This window comes from Dendrobium catenatum, unplaced genomic scaffold (genome assembly GCF_001605985.2).
Source record: "Dendrobium catenatum unplaced genomic scaffold, ASM160598v2 fragScaff_scaffold_674, whole genome shotgun sequence".
In the NCBI taxonomy this organism is placed as follows: Eukaryota; Viridiplantae; Streptophyta; class Magnoliopsida; order Asparagales; family Orchidaceae; genus Dendrobium; species Dendrobium catenatum.
This window is the reverse complement of record NW_021319136.1, coordinates 357,538-378,040: the sequence shown is the minus strand read 5'-3', so window position 1 is coordinate 378,040 and position 20,503 is coordinate 357,538. Positions and strand designations below refer to the sequence as shown.

Genomic DNA, 20,503 nt, shown 5'->3' with positions numbered 1-20,503 from the left:
GCCATTTTGAACTTCGTGCCTATTTGAAAGAAAAGTCAGGAGAGAGTGTGAGAGAGCATTCAAGAGGGGATTCCTATCACTGGACGTGAAGGCTTCACTTGGTGTTTAAAGGTAAGAACTCTACTTGTGAATTGGGATTACTTCACTTTTTTCTTTCTTCCTTCTAGATTTCTTGTGGAAGATCTAGTCAAGGAAATCTGATTCTCTGCCGACATTAGAAGAGTGTGAAAGGACGAAGGGTTCTCTGCCCACACTAGGAGAGTGTGAAGGATGAAGGGTTCTATGCCCACATTAGGAAGTGTGAAGGATGGACGGTTCTCGCAACATTGGGGGATTGTGTAAAAGGACTACGGTTCTCTGTCACAATAACCGGGTAAGTAGTGAAAAGAGTGTTTGTAAAGGCTTCTCCGCCTTGCTGTGGGTGCGAAAGGAAGACAACATTTGGTATTAGTGAATACTTAGAGGGTGGCCTACTGAGGAGTGGATGTCAGGTCTGGTTTATCGACCGAACACTATAAATCTCGTGTTCTTTATTTACTGTTTTTTATTTTCGCGCATATTTTTGTTGTAAAACTCTTGTGGTTGAAAAACTTTTCTATAACAAAATTTGCAAAAAATTTTCATTTCGCGTTCAAAACAAAACTCTCAAGAGGGTTAGTTTTTAAAAATACCAATCACCCACCCTTTTCTTGATAGCTCTATAGGACATTTAACTTAGGTCAACAACCTATTCACTTGACTCAAAAGTGGTATCAGAGCTTTTATTTCAAAATCTAAATTTAAACCTTACTTTTTGATTTAACGTAGATGTTACATTCGGAAACTGAAAATACACCGTGGAAGGTTACTCTATTACCGAGACTCCAACTGTTTTAATAATATACCTTTTTGAATTTTTGTGGAAACAGTACATGTCATTATCTTTCTAAAGTCACTTGATTATTGTATTGTGGATCTTAGTCCAGGAAGTGTATACAAAACCACCTAGATTAGTTTGATGGAGTTAGGGTAGAAAACTACCGACCTTTTACAAATTTGGACTATAGAAAAAGATACGTGACTTAGCTCAGCTACAAGCCAAAATGCTTTAAATAGCTTTTTGTTGCTTTAAAATCTGAGACTACATGCAGGTTTTCTACTTGCAAAAGTGGAAAGGACATTATTGGATAGACTTGTATTATACTTATTGAAGGGACTAATGAGGATTAAGCAATCAAGACCTTACGATATTTGTTACAATGATTATGAGTTGTTTCGCATGAAACAAATGATCTATTTCTAACACAGTACATAAGATTCACACAAATTATCACTTATTTGCAATGCACTTGGGTAGGAAATTAAACTAAATGCCTGGAATTGGTTAATAAGATTATATTCATTGTTTACCTACTTTATATGATGCTAAAAATTACGTAATTACAGAGTTGAAAAGATCTAAACATTATTCTACTTGACAATGCTTCTTGGTATCACTCAATTCGTTATGAGCAAGGAGTTAGTCAAAGAAAGATTGATGCTAGTGAAACCACGTAAAGGGAAGAATATAGCACAAAAGTGGAAGAGTCGATAGAGTGAACACTTCACAAACCTAATGGTATTGAAGACAACTTTATTGACTTAATTACACGCATCCAAACTTTAGAACGCTTGTTCTGAAAGAGAAAGCAGAAGAAGACGCGCAATTGGAAATTAGGAGTAAGGTTTTAACAACGAAATGGTAAGGTTCAATAGAAGTGATTTGTTAATGAATGCAGGAAACCAGGGATCAATATCAAGACTGATTGCCCAAAACTCCAAAGCCACTCCTAGCAAGGAGAAGGTTAGAGGAGAAACGCAATTATAATGAAGGGCAAGAAGAGTTTTCAAAGAGCTTTTTGGGGACTCCAGCTTCAGACTATCTGAGATAAAAAAAAAAAGAAGAAGTCACCAATATCTTTGTTGATGGCAGAGATAATATTGATCAATCAGATCAAGAAGAGGTATGTGACCTTAACTTAGGATAATTAGTTTGAAGTTTCTGAACACATGCATGATGCATATAGGAAAAATAAAAAATGCATGCTAGTGGTAAGTTTAGAATTGGGAATTGCTTAAGAAGGAACATGAAATCTTTAGGAAGACATGCATTAATAGATGACAACCAACATGAAAACTACTTGATGAATATGATGACTTGAATAAGAATTATGAGAAATGTTAAAATCCATCCTATCGATTTTGAAAATATTTTAAAATATTTAAGGATTGAATCTGAGAGGCAAAACATATCGAATCAATTCATACAAATCGAATCTTGAAGATAATGAATTCATCTTTTTTAAATTGAAAAATAAGAGCTCTGAGGATAATAGGATATTCCGCCCAAACATTGAAGATTTACAAAATCCTAAATATTATCCTTAAAATATGGAATCTTAGAAGAACAAGAACTGTAGGAATATATATATATATATATATATATTAAAAGCAAAAGTAAAAATAGGTTCCTAAAACAAAAATTTTAAGAGTAAATTGTAGTTAAACAAAAAATTATGATTATATAAAAATAAAATAATAAGAAAGTTATCAATATAATTCACGAAGTTCAAACTAAGCTAGTTTTGATTCAATAAGAATCTATTTAGGATGGTTGTAGATTTTCAAAAAAATAGTTATAAATTTGTTATAGGAAAAGTAAATTTTTTATAAGTTGAAGTAAAAAATAACTTCCAAGCACAAAATTTTATTGAAAACAATTTGTAATCAAATAAAAATTAAAATTATGCTTTGAAAAATAAAATAGTAAGAAAGTTATCTTAAACATACCCTAATTGAGTTAGCTTACGAATATAATTCACAATGTAAGTTCAAACATAATTAGTTATAGGAAAAGTAACTTTTTTTAAATATGATGTAAAAAATTTTCTAAAATGAAAATTTTTTAAAAACAAATAATAATCAAACAAAAATTATAATTGTGCTATGAAAAGCAAGTTCGAACTAAGCTAGTTTAGCAGTCAATTAGCACCCCGCCCCAAACCTTCTTATTCAGATTTTTTTAAAAATAAAAAATACCACTTCTCATGAACGCCAAAGTCGGAGAAATTATTAGGTGCGGAGTCCGGACGTAGTACGTCAAGGACTCCAATAAAATGATGATAAGTGGATATTCAATTAGATTTATTTTTTTACTTTATATATTTAATGTGTCTGTGGAACTTTAAGCCAAGCGCAGCCAAAACGCTGGTAAAGCGCAGTCAAAACGCAGTAAAAAATCACAACAAAAGAGCGGTCAAAGCGCAACTAAAGTGCAACTAAGGCGCAGGTAAAGTGCAAGTAAAGCGCATAAAAAAGTGCAAACAAAGTGCATTCCATATATCAAATTTTAAGTGAATGTCCGGACATAGCGGACGTAATAATTTCTCCCGTATAGGCTTTTATTATACCAAACAATTCTAGATGCGGAGCACATTAATATAGTTGGGCTGGCAGACTAGTTTGCCTCCACTTGAGCCATGTTCTGTTAGGATTTTTCCACTACCGTTGCTATTCCCAGTACTTGAGCACATGCTTTAGTTTGTTATAACTTTTAGCAGAAGGCTTTGCTCCTACTTAGCCCTGGGAGAATACAGAGGAAGCAGATTTTGAGTTTTAAAACTAATTTCCACAGCTTAGTAACATTGGGTTACTGTTATATTGGTTTCTCTTGCTTGCTTTGTTCATCTACTGCAGGATATCTACATAATACAAAGGTTCCGAATAATATTCAATGGAATTTCCGAGCACGAAATACAGAAATTTCTTATGCACTTAGCATTTGAAACCTACCATAGATAATATATATAGATTCTGAAAAAAATGACATAGGAAGATTTCTCTATGGTTGGACGACTACAATTACATAAATCCAGACACGAAATCAAGCTAGCAACTCAGCAAATGCTGTTGTTACTCGATCTCCATGGAGGAATGAGAGTTTTGACTCCATAGAGACTTGTCTTGTGAATTAGAAGGAACAAAAACAAAAAATAAGTAGGATTTTCTTATGACAGCGTGGAAAACTGTACAATACGAGTACCCTACCCATAACGTCCAGACAAAAGAGCCAGCGGAAGGATATGGTACCAATGAAGGAGAGGAAATTGCTGTAGTGAGGATCAAAAAGAATTAATAGTCATGCATGCCTGGATTGTCATAACATTCCAAAAATTATGTGTGTTCTGAGTTGGAGGGCAAATTATTAGGTCCGGTCACCGGATTTAATTTTTCATCCGGATTCCATGCACTTTTAGTGCGCTTTTGATGTATTTTTAAAAATGAGCAACTAATACACAATTTTAATTGCATTTAGCTACTTTTTTGTTGAGTATTTGCAAAAATATAGCAAAAGCGCAACAAATAACTTACTCGTTGAATATTTGCTGTCCTTTTGCTGTGCTTTTGCTTCGCTTTTTAAATACTCAGCAAAATGGCAGCAAAAGAGTAGCTAATATGCAGTTAAAATTGTGTATTAGTTGCTCTTTTTAAAAAATATATCAAAAGTGCACTAAAAGCGCATGGAATCACCGGACCTAATAATTTGCCGTGTTGGAGCCATCAGCTCCTGCAAATCACAGAAAATCTTGCTTCATCAAGTATGGCCCATGCATTTTCCATGAACAAAACCTGGGAGTAATAGCAGAAATCAAAGAGCCAATAATATCCCAAAATCCAAAATACAATTTTGCAGTTGCCACTCGCTAGTCGTGCGTATCGATCTGTTCTACTAGTAGAGCATAAAACATAGAAATGAGGGCAATATAAGGTGATCTTATTGATCCTCATACCCTGAGCAACATGTTATGGAAAGCTTTAATTTGCTTTTATATTGGGATCGTAATTATAGGAGATCTAATTATGACATTGATTAGGAGATCTAATTATGACATTGATTAGATTTTTCATATTATAGCTTTGATTAGATTTTCTATATTAGTTTTGTTTCAAATCTATATAAAGTGATTTGAGGGCCTCTCGAGGAATTTGCTTGGCAATGATCTGAATTAGAGTGGGGGCTTTGTTCTTCACACGAGACTGGGCAGAGGGGCAAGCAAGGAGATCTAAAAATTAAATCTCCTCCTTGCTCTTGAGAGCCGGATTGGTGTAATTATGGTGACGTGAGGTGGTTGCAATTTAAGCAAAGTTGTGGAGGCTATGAGATCCAGTGGAGCCATGGATATTTCCACCTCAATGGTAAAAAAGCGTCGATCCAACAGGTGATTACACATCCCGTCAAGATAGATGTGATAAAATTTGATGGCAAAGAAAACTTTGGTATGATGAGATGTGAGGTAATGGATGTGTTGTGCTCTTAGAATTTGAAGGAAGTTATGAATAGTGATGAAAATCCTGAAGAGATGTCTGATAGAGTTGGTTAAAGATGAAACAGAGTGCCTGTGACTTGATCAAAAATTGTTTATCTCAAAAGATCAAGTGTGAAGTGAAGATGGAGACTTCTATAGGAAAATTGTGGAAGACATTGGAAAATAAATATATGAAAAAGAGTGTAAAGAATCGTCTCCATATGAAACGTTGACTCTATAGATTTCAGATAAAACATAGAGTTATTATTTTTGACCACCTGAATGATTTCACAAAGCTATTGGGCAGATTTTTTAAATCTGGATGAGATTGGAGATGAAGACAATGCACTCCTATTGAATTCTCTCTCGAATGTGTTATAAGAACTTCAAGATGAAACTCGTTCATGACAAAGAGGCCTTGAATTATAGAGACGTGACTACGACATTGTTGAATCATGAGTTCCATCATAGGGACAAGGAATATGCAAAAAATAGATTCAACCGAGACTCTCACAGTCCAATGAGGAAGATCTGAGAAGAAAAATAAATTGGTAAAAAAGGTGACAGCGGCAGCGACAATACTTCTCAAAAGCAGGGCAAGTCTCGTGGGCACATTCTTGAGAAAAATTAGTGTGCATTCTATTTAGAGACTAGCCATTTAAAGAAAGAGTGTCCGAAGTTGAAAGAGAAGAGAAATGGAGTTTCCTCTTAGGCGAAAGCAGAGCTTATTGTGGAAAGGTGTTATAGATTTTGATGAATCATTATCTACAATTTCTCATAGTTTTTACACAAATAACTCATGCTGGATCCTTGACTCTGGTGCTGCCTATAACATTTGTCCCACTCGAGAGTGGTTCTATAGCTACAGGGAACTTGATAGCGATGTAGTAACTATAGGAAATGATAAAGCTTATCATACCATTAGTATAAATAGCATATTTATCAAAATGCATGATGGTACTATGAGAGAAATAACTAATGTGAGACATGTTCCAGATATTACGAAAAATTTATTATCTTTTGGGGCCTTAAAACCAAGGGCTATAAGATAGTTATTGAGACAGGATTTCTGAAGATATATCATTGAGCATTGATTCTTCTGAACGAAGTTCGTCATCACAACATTTACTATCTTCAGTGAAGTAAAGTATTAAAACGACTGTTGTGGCCGATGTTTCTTCTGATGCCACTACATTTTGGCATAGACGGCTAGCTTATGTTGGAGAGGCTTCACTTATGAATTTAATGAAGAAAGAAATTATCAAAGGAACAAACACCTGTAAGCTCAATTTCTTTGAGCATTGTGTGTTTGGCAAGAAGACACGGGTATCCTTTGGTACTGCTATCCACAATACAAAGGGTATCATTGAGTATGTTCACACAGATATTTGGGGTTGGACGAAGACAACATCATTCAGTGGGATGAAATTCTTTCTCTTTTATTGATTTCAAATATGTTTGGGTGTATACCATGAAGCGCAAGAGCGAAGTATTGGAGATTTTTAGAATCTGGAAGAAATGAATCGACTAAGACTGGTAAAAGGCTCCGGTGTATCAAATAAGACATTGGAGGCGAATATACATCGGATGCATTCTTGTAAGAGTGCCAAAAATCTAGGATAAAATACCACTTCATTGTTCAAGAGACACCGAAGCAGAACGGGGTGGCAGAGAAGATGAACCGAACTTTGGTGGAGAAAGTTTGATATATGTTATCCAATTCTGGGTTGGATAGAGTCTATTGGGTCGAGGTTATAGACTATGTCTATCACTCTATCACTTAGTGAACCATCTGCCTTCTTTAGTTATTGAGAAGAAGATCCTAAAGGAGATGTGATATGGATATCTTGCTAGAGATTATGAGCACTTAAGAGTGTTCGAGTGTCTAACTTACTATCATGTTCAAAATGATAAACTGGAATAACGAGCAAAGAAGACAATATTTATTGATTTCAGGAGTAGAGTCAAGGGCTTCAAACTCTATGATTAAGAAGAGAAGAAGATTATCATTAGCAAAGATGTTACATTCGACGAAATAAGCATGTTAAAGCCTCGGGACTCAAAATAGATGGAGAGTTATTGGGACCGCATACGCACAACAAAAGTTGGAGTTTGATGCAACTCTATTTGCTCCACAAAGTCCAATCATTTTTATCCAGGTACCTTATTCAGCTGCAGATCAGGAGATATATATTGATAGTGATCAGAGAGAAGTTGAAGATCAAGTTGAGGATGAGGTTCTAGCTCAAAAGTCTATTGTTAGGAACAAGACTAGAAGTTGGAATATTTCAAAACCAGCTTGGTTAAAGGACCACATTGCATTTGCACTTTCAACCATGGAGGCTGAAATTCCTAATCACTACAAAGAAGCAGTGAAAAATCCATATGATGATATTTGGAAAAGGTTATAGATGAAGAGATGGGTCACTTCAAAAGAATACTACTTACAGGTTGGTGAAGCTTCCTTTAGGAAGGAAAATTATTTGGTGCAAATGGGTGTATGCAAAGAAGAAAGGATCTCATTAAGTTGATGTGATGTACAAGGCTAGGTTGGAGGCAAAAGGCTTGCGCAACGGGAAGGGATTGATTACGATGAGGTATTCTCTCTAGAGGCTAAGCAGTCCTCGATCTGTGTTCTCTTAGCACTTGTAGCATACCATAGTCTGATCCTGGAGTAGCTCGATGTTAAAACTACATTCTTTTAAAGGGAATTGCAAGAAGATATCTATATGCTACAACCCCCAAGATATGGAGCCTTAAAAGACTTGGTTTACATATTGAAAAAGTCATTATATGGGTTGAAACAGTCACTACAGATGTGGTATAAGAAGTTTGATCAGTTCATGATGGGAGAGGAGTACAAAAGGAGTCACTACGATTATTGTGCATATTTTAAAAACAATAGTGAGTTCATCTACCGTCTATGTGTTGATGACATGTTGATTGCATCTGTCAGTCAAACTAAGATCAATAGAATAAAGAAGAAACTATCCAAACATTTTGAGAAGAAAGAGTTGGGTGAAGCTCGAGGAATTCTTATAGACAAGGCATCATAGAAGATTTGACTCTCACAAGAGGCTTTGGTTCGAAAGGTGCTGAAAAAATTTGGGTTTATGACTCGAGCAAGGCTTTGAGTCTACCCATTGCATCTCATTTCCTGTTGAATTCAGATCAATGTCTTAAAGATGATCAGGAAAGGAAAGATATGAGATCAGTTCCTTATGCTCGTGGCTCGTGCAGTTGGCAGTTTGATGTATGTTATGGTTTGTACTAGACCACATATTACACAAGCAGTTGGCAATGAGAACAAGTTCATGCATAATCCAGAAAGGAATCATTGGCAAGCTATGAAGAGTATTCTGCCGTATCTAAAGGTACAATTGATGTAGGCTTGGTGTTTGAGAGGAAGTCATCTGTTGTTGATTTGTGTGTAGGCTACATTAACTCAGATTATGCCTGTGATATTGATAGGCGTAGGTTTACTGCTGGTTATTTATTCACATTGATAAGAAGCCCAGTTAGTGGGAGATAAGTTCTTCAGTCTAACATTGCTTTGTCTACTACAGAGATTGAGTACATGACAATCACTGAGGCGATGAAGTAATATGAATGCAGGGCCTACTAGATGACTTTGGGTTGATTAGAAGTCTCTGATGGTATTTTGTGACAGTTAGAGTGCGATATTCTTGGCCACAAATTCAGTTCATCATGCTCGTACTAAGCACATTGATGTAAGGTACCACTTTGTTCAGAACTTGATTGACGAAGGTAATGTTCAGTTGAAGAAGATAGATACGTAGGAGAATCCAACAAACATGCTCACAAAGGTTCTATTCATTCATAAATTCACCTATCGTAAGAGTTTGGTGAACATTCGGGCTCATGAGTGATTGTCCATCTGTTTTTTGAAGAACTACGCTAGCATTGATCCCTTTAGGAGAGGGGTACCTAGGCAACCATCTTGATACAGTCGTTTTGATACTGGAGTTTGTTTTGTCATCTTCCACTTACTAAAATGAAAGATGAAGTGGAGATTGTTATAGAAAGCTTTTAATTGCTTTCCTTATGGGGGTCATAATTATAAGAGATCTAATTATGGCATTGATTGGATTTTCCATATTAGTTTTGTTTCAAATATATATAAAGTGATTTGAGGAATATTGTAGTATTTGTGAATTGTAACTCTGTTTTTCCCATACCATAATAAAGTGAAATCATCCCCTCCCCGTAGACATAAGCAATACTGAACCACGTAAATTGCATTGTGTTGATTGAGATTTTTATGTTTTTCAGCTTTATATTACACAACAACACATAGGGGGAATTCAGGCTAGTGCACAGATGAGAGCTAGTGCAAACCGTATTTGGTAGTACAAAATTTCCATTACAAAATTTCTGCAGAAATTTAACAAGAATCATACAGAGAAATGATATTGCACTTTTACAAAAAATTTCCCAGTAGATTTGGCGAAAAAAAAAAGTGATAAGCTGAAAGAAGGAAAAAAAAAACATCCAAAAAGCTAGAAGAGCTTTGAAATATGAAGCTCAAACACACTTGGTTGTCAGTGATGGACGTTATCAAGCTGACTCTAGGGAGGCAAAACCATTTTCATCATTTCGCTCTTAAATTCCAGACCTGGCTGAGAGGAACCCTAGCTGATTATATTAACTTCTAACATTTATTTGAATTTTCTTAAGAGGTTACTCTGTTTATCAACTATTTCATTGTTTAGTTTCTTTAAAGACAACTGTGATCATTAGATGTCAAACTACTATTATAAACAACCATCTTAGGGGTTATGGAACTCAGTTTGTATAATAAATAATAATTTTCTTCGCAATCGCTAACCAGTTGGTAGAAATGATATTTTCTTTAACCACCAAAATGGAGTTCTAAGGTTCATAATTCTGACAAAAAAAAATCTTTTAGCTTATGACTTCAGTAGGCAGTGTGTCACCGCGTGAAGCTAAGTTTCTCATAGTATGAAGAATTGCATCACTAGGTGATTCACTGAAAGAAAAAAAGAAGAGTATTCACGGTTTCAACCTTTCATAAATCTTGTCCCTTCCCCCCACACACACGAAATCCATGGCTACGCCTCAGCCCATAATACCACCGCAACCAGAGAAGAGAACCTTAGTTGCATTATCCTTTCTTCCTCAATGTCCTCCCTAATGTCATTGGGTATTAGAGGAAGTTCTTTCATGCAATAAAAGTTTAAGGTTGACACAAAGCCAAGAGAACAAACTCATAAAAACGTAAATTCATATTCGTTCTCTTTTTTGGTCTCTTTTCCTTCAACTTAATTCTAAGTTTCCCAAAATATCTGTTAAAATAAAAAGAGCCGTTCCATAGAAATCCTTCACAAGTAGTAATTTTCATGTAATTTGGAGCAATTTTTAATTTTCCAACCACCAATCACTGTTGGTCATGTTGTTGACAAATCTCTACCATTGGCCACCCAACCACCCTAATTACGGCCATCTAATATAACTCTCTCTCTCTCTCTCCCCCCCCTCCCTAATGAGGGCCATTTAGTAATTTTCACGTAATTTGTAATTTTCCAACCACCAATCACTGTTGGTCATGCTGCTGACAAATCTCTACCATTGGCCACACAACCACCCTAATGAAGGCCATCTCTCTCTCTCTCTCTCTCTCTCTCTCTCTCTCTCTCTCTCACTAATCTCAAAGCATAACCAATGATTAAGGGTCCATCTCTCATAAATTTTCTTACTCATTTTTACCTCCAAGCTTGGTAACTGAAGTAGGTTTGACCACGCTCACAAGCACTAAAGAATCTTCTCATGCATTGCTCATAAGTATCCCATCACACTCATAAATATGCCTTTGGCTCATTGCACCACTCATGGTGTATCGCACTCATTCTCACCTTCCGGGCCATTTTTACTGCCTACTCGCTTCCTTCTTCAGATGCTAGCTTCAAGTGATTACACATATTATAGGAAACTCAACAAAGCCACCAAGGACCAATTTTTTTGCCTTTTATTAATCATATGATAGATAGATTAGTTTAGCAACCTTTTTATTATTTCCTAGATGGCTATTTAGAATACCATCATATTTATATTACCCAGAAGATCAAGATAAGATGACATTCACCCGTTCTTTCGAAACTTTCTCATTTAAGGCTTCATGTGGGACGGCTTTTTTATTGCTTCTTAAAGAGCTTTTTAGCACAAAAATTTTAATTTTTGTATTAAAAAGTTGCTTTAAGATGCAATAAGAAAACCGTCCCGAATGAAGCCTAAATGAATGCTCTTTGGTTTTTGCAATACCCCTACAACATTTCAATGATCTATGATGTCTATAATTTCAAATTTAATAGAGCATTGTATTTTTTTAATCAAATTTATATTTTTGTTACTGAAAAACATGAATAACTTTGTATTGACAAAACTTTCACCGTGTAACTTTTGAAGATTAAAAAGACATTAGATAAGTGGATAAATATTGCTATTTATTTTTAAGAATAGAGGTGATGCACAAAAGGGTGCAAATTATAAATGAATTAAGCTAATGTGTCGTACATTAAAATTATGGGATAGAGTAATTGAGTATAGGTTATGATGTGATACTAATATTCTCAAAATCAGCTTGGATACATGCAGGGAAAATCTACTATATAAGCAATATATTTGTTGAGGGTTTGTCGAAGAAGTTTGGAAAGAGAAAGGAGGATCTACAAATATTTATTGGTTTAGAGAAAACATATGATAAAGTTCCAATAGAAGTCCCCTAAAGAGCTCTAGAAAAGAAATGAATTAATAATGTCTTTATTCAAGTCATTAAGGATATGTATATAAGAGTTGTTACTTGCGTTCAAACATAAGACATCCATGAATTAAAAGGTTATTAAGAAAACTTCAAGGTAAATTTTATAAACTCACAATTAAACAAACTATGGTGTATGAATTCAATGTTGGTGATAAAAATATCCCCAATGGCTAACTTAGGCAATGAGCATCATAGAAATAAAAATATTATGATAGATTTATAAAAACCCTAGGAATGAGAGCTAGAAAAATATGGTTAAATTAGAGCGGAAGGTGGGTAGCCTCTATTGACGATTAGAAATGAGAAATAGACTCATGTGATTTGTATATACATAATAAACTATGTAAGTGCATCCATAAAATGGATAAATAACATTAATATCTAAGGACTAGAAAAGAAACTTAGTAGACCTAAAGTAACATGAATTGAAGTTGCATAAGAAGATAAAATCACAATAAGTTTAACACTTTATGAAGCACTCAATATAACTCAATAAGAATAAATAAAAAATGAAGATTCAAAAAGATAACCAAAATAGATATGATTAGGTTGATAACTTATTGTGATAGGTTTAGGTAACTTAGATCTATTATAAAAAAAATTGGATAAAAATATGGATTTAACATCTAGTAGGAAATATCTTGAAAATTAAAAATGTACATTTTATAAAAATAATCCAAGTGTTCATTAGCAAAGAAGTCATAGATAGAGAAGTTAAGCATGGATGTATGGAAAAACAATGACAGTTTGATTGAAAAATTATTACATTAGAGGGACGGCAAGAATAATATATATTTAAGAAAGGTTAATAGAAAATTACATGGCTGTTTTCACATCTAAAATAAAGGGTTGAAAATGCAACACTAGTGCAAATAAATAAAACTAATTTCAACAAAAATATGAAAGAAAATGGGTAGATTAACAAAATGTGAATTAATTGTGCATGTAATAGCTATATTTAGTTCATCGTAATTACAAGTTATGACAAGTATGTGCCATGCCTTATACTAACTTGTCTTTTTTTTTAAGTTAACAATTAGAGATTAATGTATAACTTTTTTTTTCTTTTTTCGAATTGTTATGTATTTCTCCCATTTCATTTTTTTTAACTATAATTTTATTATTAGATATTGAAATAAGTACAAAAAGGATAATTAATCAGAATTGCCAGAGAAAAAGAAAATACATGGGACAAAATAAAGATACAATGGTGCACAAACAATCATCAAATTTTGAAACCAATCAGTAGGACTGCCTAGCTTGGATCCTACTAAAAAAAGGAGAGTGATGATAATTTTTTCTTGTTTTCGCCTCTTCTAGTCGAATAAGCTATATGAAAATAGCGATCAACCAATGTGTCATCATTCAGTAAACTCCTATTCATCTTATTTCTCTTTATGGGATACCTTCTCTTTTAAGTATTCAAGAGAAAATATCATACTCAATATTATATATGTTTAAAGCAAATGCCTCCAATCCATTAAAATTTATAAAAAAAAAAGTAAAATATATATTATATTACAACTCCTTTAACAATTTTCACCACAAAAATCTTAAAAAATCCCATCAAATATCAATTCTTACATTTCATTTGAATTTTAAATTTAATTATAATTCCATATCAAAGATTATAGTTGAATTTTAATTTCAAAATTTTGAATTTAAAGTTAAATTCAAAACCGACTTATCATTCCTTAAATTTCTCCAAAAAATTAGTTGCCCTCAACATCCTTAATTTTCTCAACAAACAGCCAAGAAACCTTTAAAAGTCAAGCTTATGCTAATGTTGATCTAACTTTGCCCTCCACAACACTCTCAAACCAACTCTATCTAATCTCCACAAAGTTGGATCTATTCAAATTTGAAACCTACACATTATAGTCTTCCCATTCAAAATCAAACTACATGGATTCTCAAATCTGATATTGATCTAATAATTTCAATCAAATCAAGAGGCTAAATAAAAATAAAATTAAAAAACTAAAAGAAAAAACAACTCTTTCACTAAACACTACAAAACATGAGGATCAATCCAATAAGTCTATTACTTTGCATGAAGACCACTGGACTTCAACAATCATAAACTAATTGGATTGCCTAATAGGATCTATAAAGAGAGTAGTCGGTTGATTTGTTCCATCCGGAGTAATTACTTTCCATTATGTCTCAAATGAGAACAGATTTCCAATTTGCCACTTCTTCGTCAAGATGGATTTCTCAATCTTTTCGGCTGGGGCCAATCTCACAATCTCTACAACACAAGTTTTTTTTTTCTTTCCTTCAATAGCACTTAAACTCCTCAGAATAAAGTTTTTTTCTGCCTACAGCAAAGTAATGGCAAATACGATGCACTCGGTTTAGTAATTGACTAAGTTCATATCAATTGTGGGTAATGTATTATGTTAGTTTGTCCACCATTTTTTCATTTCGTAGTTTGATATTATCTTAAGATCTTACTATGCGCTTGTTGCGATGTAATTGAAATATTTTGTGTAATGATTCAATAAGATTTCAGCCCTTCATGAATCTTTGAAAATTCACATGTCCATCTTTGTGCTTTTGAGGATTCAAAAACTTGCCAAAAGGATTTGACAACCCAATGTTTTAAGAACCAACATAAAAAATATAAGAATTTGTTGTATTTTCCATTGCGTAGAAAATAATGAATCAGAGCACATGGAGCCATCTCATTACATGCATATCTTCCTTTAAGGAAAAAATATGATGGACTAACTGATCTTTACATCAGTTGATCAAACTCCTAAATCAGTGACTACAGGAGTTCCGTCACTACTTTTCTACGCAACCTTGGTCCCAAGCTTCCATTAGGATATCTTTCATCCAACTTTCCTTCGCCCTTTGTGGCTTTTACTGCTAAAACAATGCTTCCAATCCAATTAGATGGAAATAGGGTACCCTTACTTGGATTACTTAATAAGAAAAGAAAAGAAAGTTGAATCCCTATATGTCACATTCATGTTGACTGCTTTGCATGAAATTGATAGAAGTGGTGCAAACAAATTCTTACACGAGTCACCTTGAAGCAGCACTCAACAAGACCAAATAGAAAATAAAGATTCATAAAGCTAAATAGAAGTGGCATATTATTAAATTGATAAACTACATACTAGAGAACTTAGGGGTGAGAGAGAGGGAATGGGTATGTATGTGCTCTAACGTATCCCCTAAATGACAAAATGCATGAATTGCACCATGGGGTTCATGATGATGATAAGGTACGCCTTTATATTCTGTAACATATATGATACAGTTTAAGAAGATACAAAAATGTAAAAAAAAAACTGAAACTAAGAAGAAAAATATGGTGTAGCACACAACAATAAGATAATTGGAGCCAAAATAAAAAATTGGGCTGATTAAACGGTTACACCACCTCTGTTAGAAACTACTGTATATGAGGCTGTGAAAGGGAGACCTTGGAGTCTGATGCATTTAAGCCTTGCAGTTCATATATGGCAGATTTGAGAATATTGTACTGCTCTGTAACTGCATTGTACAGTGCCATTGAAAAAGCTCCCTTTACCTGTCAAAAGAAGAAGGGTGCAAAGATAACTCTTCTACTTGCCACCAAAATTAACTAGTCTTCAGTTAATTTTAATTGGAAAAAAAAGCAGGTATGCTCCACTTTAGGAAGAAATGAACAGAGTAAAAAAATACACCCTATCGATTCATAGGAGGAAAGTGAGGACTACTACTCAAGGACAAACAAAGCACTACGATAAAACTTAAAGGTGGAATCAATTTTCACAGACACGATAACACGACAACACGACAACACGAATATGGGAACACAACAAAAACAGAATGATATGTTATAACTATAAAAGGTAGAATAAGATATCATTAATATGATGTTCTATTTTAGAAATTAATGATATAAAAATGTAATTAAAATATTGATACTGTCATTTTCTATGAAGTATAATATCATATACTCACCTAAGAAGCCTAAATACTGAAAAAAAAAGTAAACGGTATTAATAACAAAAGAAAAGAATAAGCACAACCAATAATTGTCATTTATCAATAATACACCAACATTAGTATGCATTAATCATTGTTAATTATCACATTTTGACAATATCAATGTGTACAAAATGTCAAAAGCAGTGTTAAATTCAGAGAATTGGAGAGGAAAAAGACATCATTTTATTGCACAAATTTATCTTTATTTATAGATCTATACAAGATATCTTAATAAAGAAAGAAATCAATAATTACAGAATCATGCATAATTGCTCTAATATAATCCTTCCTAAATTAGCCACCTAAATATGGAAGGAGATTAGCATGATCCAGGCGAGCCTCCCAAAAATTCCCATCCTAGCCGTGGGATCAAAATGCAAACGGACAGCTGGGATTTAACACTCCCCCTCAAGCTGGGGAATACAGATCTATCATTCCCAGCTTAGTAATAGATCCTAGAAAGGTAGAGTTATCAAGTCACTTGGTAAGAATATATGCAAGCTGATCTTTTGATAAGACATGGTCGATGCATATAAGATCCTATCTAATTTCTCTTTTATGAAATGTGTGTCCACTTCTATGTGCTTGGTCCTATCAAGCCGAATCAGATTGAGAGCTATGTTGTCATAGTGTAGCTTCATTGGTGCTTCCCACTTGATCCTTAGGTCTTCAAGAATTATCTTAATCCATAGCAACTCACATATTCCTAAAGCCATGGCTCTGTATTTTGCTTCTGCACTGGGCCTTGCCACCACATTCTATTTCTTGCTTCTTCATGTAACAATGTTTCCTCCAAGGAATGTGTAGTATCATGAGGTAATCGTCTATCTACTAGTGATTCTGCATAATATGCATCAGTATATGCTTCTGGGATTATTCCACAGTCTCTTTTGAAGAGAATCCCTTTACTTGGGTTCTCCTTAAGATAGTGCAGTATTATGCCTGCAGCTTGCATGTAAGACTGCTTTGGATTTTGAATGTGAGTATGCTTTGGATTTTGAATGTGAGTATGCTTCGGATTTTGCATGAACTGATTAATCATGCTTACAGCAAATGTTAGGTTTGGTGTGAGAAAGGTGAATCAATTTCTCCACAAGTCTCTGGTAAGCTCATTTATCTACATATGAATCTTCTTTAGCTTCCCCCAAAATGAGAATTGGTTATACTGGAGTTGGTGCTATTTACAAGTGATGTAGACAAAGAGGGGGTCAACTCATGTCCAAAATAAATCAATTTTGGCTTCCCTCGAGTCTACAAGCTCAATAAAATTTGAGCTGAAATTTAGCTCATTTATGAGCTGGTTTTTAATTCATTTATTGAACTAAAGGTTAGCTCATTATTAGCTAAGTTTTAGTTCATTAATTGTCTTATTTATGTAACTTTTATTTATAGTCTTAAAAGTTGAGTTTGTCCCTTGGGATTCCAAAATGGCTTTTGGAATCCCAATGTTGGTTGTTTTTTGTGCTTGGCTCATTGGTTCCCACGGATTGGCTCTTAGTTTCCCGTGGATGGCTCTTGGAATTCCGTGCCTTGGCTCCTTGGTTCTAGCGGCTGCCTCTTCGGTTCCTGGCTGGGCTGTTTCCCATGAATGAATGGGGGCTTTTCCGAGGCTTTGGGCTTCATTTCCGGGAAGTGACTGTTGGCTTTTAATATTCCCTATTTAATAAGCTTAAATTAATGTTATGTGGCTGTTTGTATTCCCCTTTCATACCTATAAATATGAGGGGTTATGTAATGTTTTAGATATCTTATGTGATGTGATTTTTGGAAATGTAAACATGCGGGTTTCATTGGAAAAGCTTGCGAGCTTTGTCCACTTCTTCTTCTCATCCCCTCTGGAAATCTTGCGAGCTCTTTCCAACCTTTCGTCTTGGCTTCTAACCTCTTTCGTCTCTCCGCAAGTGTCACTCCACCTGTATCTTTCTTCCAAGTGCAGCAACTTTAGGGTGTCTTGTAAGAGTCCAAGTTTGTTTGAGTCAAAGTTTGTAAGTTTTTCATTTTTATAATATTAAAGTTTGTTTTAAGCATTTTATGTCTTTATTTTGTATCTAGAAAGTTTGTCTTTTCTGTGATAAAAAAATATATGATCCCATATATGATCATATATTTTTTGATCGCATCAACAAGCTAGTTTACCTGTTTATTTAAGAAATTTTGACATCTGAGATTAAGCCAAATAATGAAAAAAGGGGTTAAGTGATTACATGGTCTCTGCCTGTACCCGAAAATCCTACTTGAATCTCGGAGTCGTATAGAAATCCCGCCAAGGCACTGTGCATTCGGCGCCGTTTCGGGATTTGTTCGCCTCGATTGCATGCTTCTTGCATCTATAAAATGAGAGCAAAGTGAAGACTTAGAATCTTCTTCCTCCGGCTTCCCTTCTCAATCTCCAGTTCGCAAGCAACCCGAACATCTCTCCCTGCTTCGCTCTTCTACTCATCCCGTCGAAAATGCACCAGCAACCTCCTACCTAGTCTCGACCTAAATCCCTCTCAAACTCACGCAGAAGCCCAAGTCGGCTCCAACCCGATGCCTCCATCTCCCGATCCCTTTGAACCAGACGAGAGAGAGAGAGAGAGAGAGAGAGAGAGAGAGAGAGAGAGAGAGAGAGAGAGAGAGAGAGAGAGAGAGAGAGAAAGACCATTTCACAGAATTCTTCCCATTTAAGCAATAGGAATGTTGCATATTTTGGATATCTCCTCTTCCTTGGTGCATCATAGAGTCCTCTAGTTGGTCAAAGCTTTAGGAGGAATTTGCTTCAGACATTGCGACGGCAAAGGGTAGTGATGAAGGCTATATAAAGCAGGGCAGCAATGAAAACTGCATTGGTTATGGATAGGATAACAACAACAAGGGAAGGCTAGCAATGAAGGAACGACAGTACAAAAATGTTAGACCAGTCCAGCCAGTCCTACGGGACCGGCTCATGCGAAACATACGGAATTTCTCCGCCTCCTGTACGCATGATCTGACCGCCTAAGTGACAAAGCTGATTAGGAAGTATTTTGAAGGGAGTTAGGAGGGAAATTTGAATGTATGAATCGTTTAGAGGTTTCCTTTTGGATTGTGTATGCATAAAAGAGTTTGTTTTCCTTGGCTGAAATTTGAGATCTCTTAGGTTTTGGGCTCTAACAGCATCTAGAGATTTGGGAGAGAAAGAGCCTCCTCTTGAATAAAGGATCAATTGTATCTTGGTATTTTTTGTTTCCATTTTATCAAATAATACAAATTATTATTGTTTTTCTGGTTTGTATGGATTTTTGTGGAGAATTCTCGCTGCTTTCCAAAGATAGCTAGGAAATTCTTGAGATCTACGAGTGTTTCCTATCAAGTGGTATAAAAGAAATTTCCTGGACTGAAAAAAAGTCTTCCTCGCTGAATTTTGTCGTGTTCTGTATCTAATCCTGTTGTTTTTGTTGATTGGAGGCTAGAATTCACGTCAAACTTGTTTCTCTTTGCTATTGAAGCCTAAATACAGGTTCCCATGGCAGGACGAAATGTATAAGTGTTGGAAGGGGAGATTGAACAATTGAAAACTAAAATTTCAAATCTCCACACTCAACTTTCAGATGTCAAAAATCAAATTTCATTCATCCACAAAAAGATGGATGGAAAGTTTTCCAGCCTGGGAAAGATGTTGAAGAAGTTGCTCAAGCAATCCAAAAGTGTCGTCATATGTGGGGGAAGCCACTAACAACCCAGGAAGCGAGAAAAATTCTAATCCAATAAGGCAAAGGGAAGATCAGGAGGTGGAGACTCGAAAGAGAGAAGAGAGAATACCTCCTCTAGAGCCTATTCCTAGAAAAGAGCTGTAAAACCCCTCAGATTTTCGATTTTTTTTACTGCAGTTAGTCTGTACGAATTGACTTTAGTACGGGACGAACTGAAGAAAATTGTGAAGAATCTGTATGGTTCGTCTGGACGAACCTGTACGAGCCTAGACGAACCGTCGGGACGAAATTTGTCCAGAGAGCAAATCATCCAGGAACGAATACACTTCGTCTGGACGAGATTTGTCCAGAGGGCAAATCGTCCCTGGACGAATAGGAATCGTCCGGGACGATCCTGTTTGATAAGTATTGGAATTGAGATATTTTGGATCATTTTAAAGAGAGAAAAAGCTGGAGAGAGAAAGAGAAGGAAAGAGAAGAGGAAGACTTGATTTCGGAGGCCGCGGAGCGCTTTTCGTCCGTCGCCGTTGTTGGAAGATTTGTTCGCCTCGTAGTAAGGACTCCGAATCCTATTTTTGATTTCAAAGATTTCGAGTTTTTGTATTTTTTTGCTCAGTTTTGTGTTTCTGTTATCGAAAAACGTGTATATCTTTATATTGACGAAACTTTTACCGCGTAACTTTTGATATGTTATTGAACTGATATTTTTGTACGATTTGAGT

The 20,503-nt window shown here is 35.1% G+C and overlaps 1 protein-coding gene across 7 annotated transcripts in view; it reads right to left on the bottom strand.

Moving 5' to 3' along the window:
• Positions 1-3,441: 3,441 nt before the first annotated feature.
• LOC110106934 (glycerol-3-phosphate acyltransferase, chloroplastic) overlaps positions 3,442-20,503 on the bottom strand; it is a 68,665-nt gene continuing 51,603 nt past the window's right edge. For 3 of the 7 annotated variants that reach the window (XM_020837033.2, XM_020837035.2, XM_028695783.1), the window contains exon 12: positions 15,205-15,667. In XM_020837033.2, the coding sequence (XP_020692692.1) occupies positions 15,530-15,667 (138 nt within the window). In that variant the 3' untranslated portion in view covers positions 15,205-15,529. Of the gene's footprint in view, positions 3,601-3,700; positions 3,720-3,763; positions 4,648-15,204; positions 15,668-20,503 lie in introns of those variants that run through there. The other 4 variants (XM_020837031.2, XM_020837032.2, XM_028695782.1 and 1 more) reach the window with 4 other exon arrangements.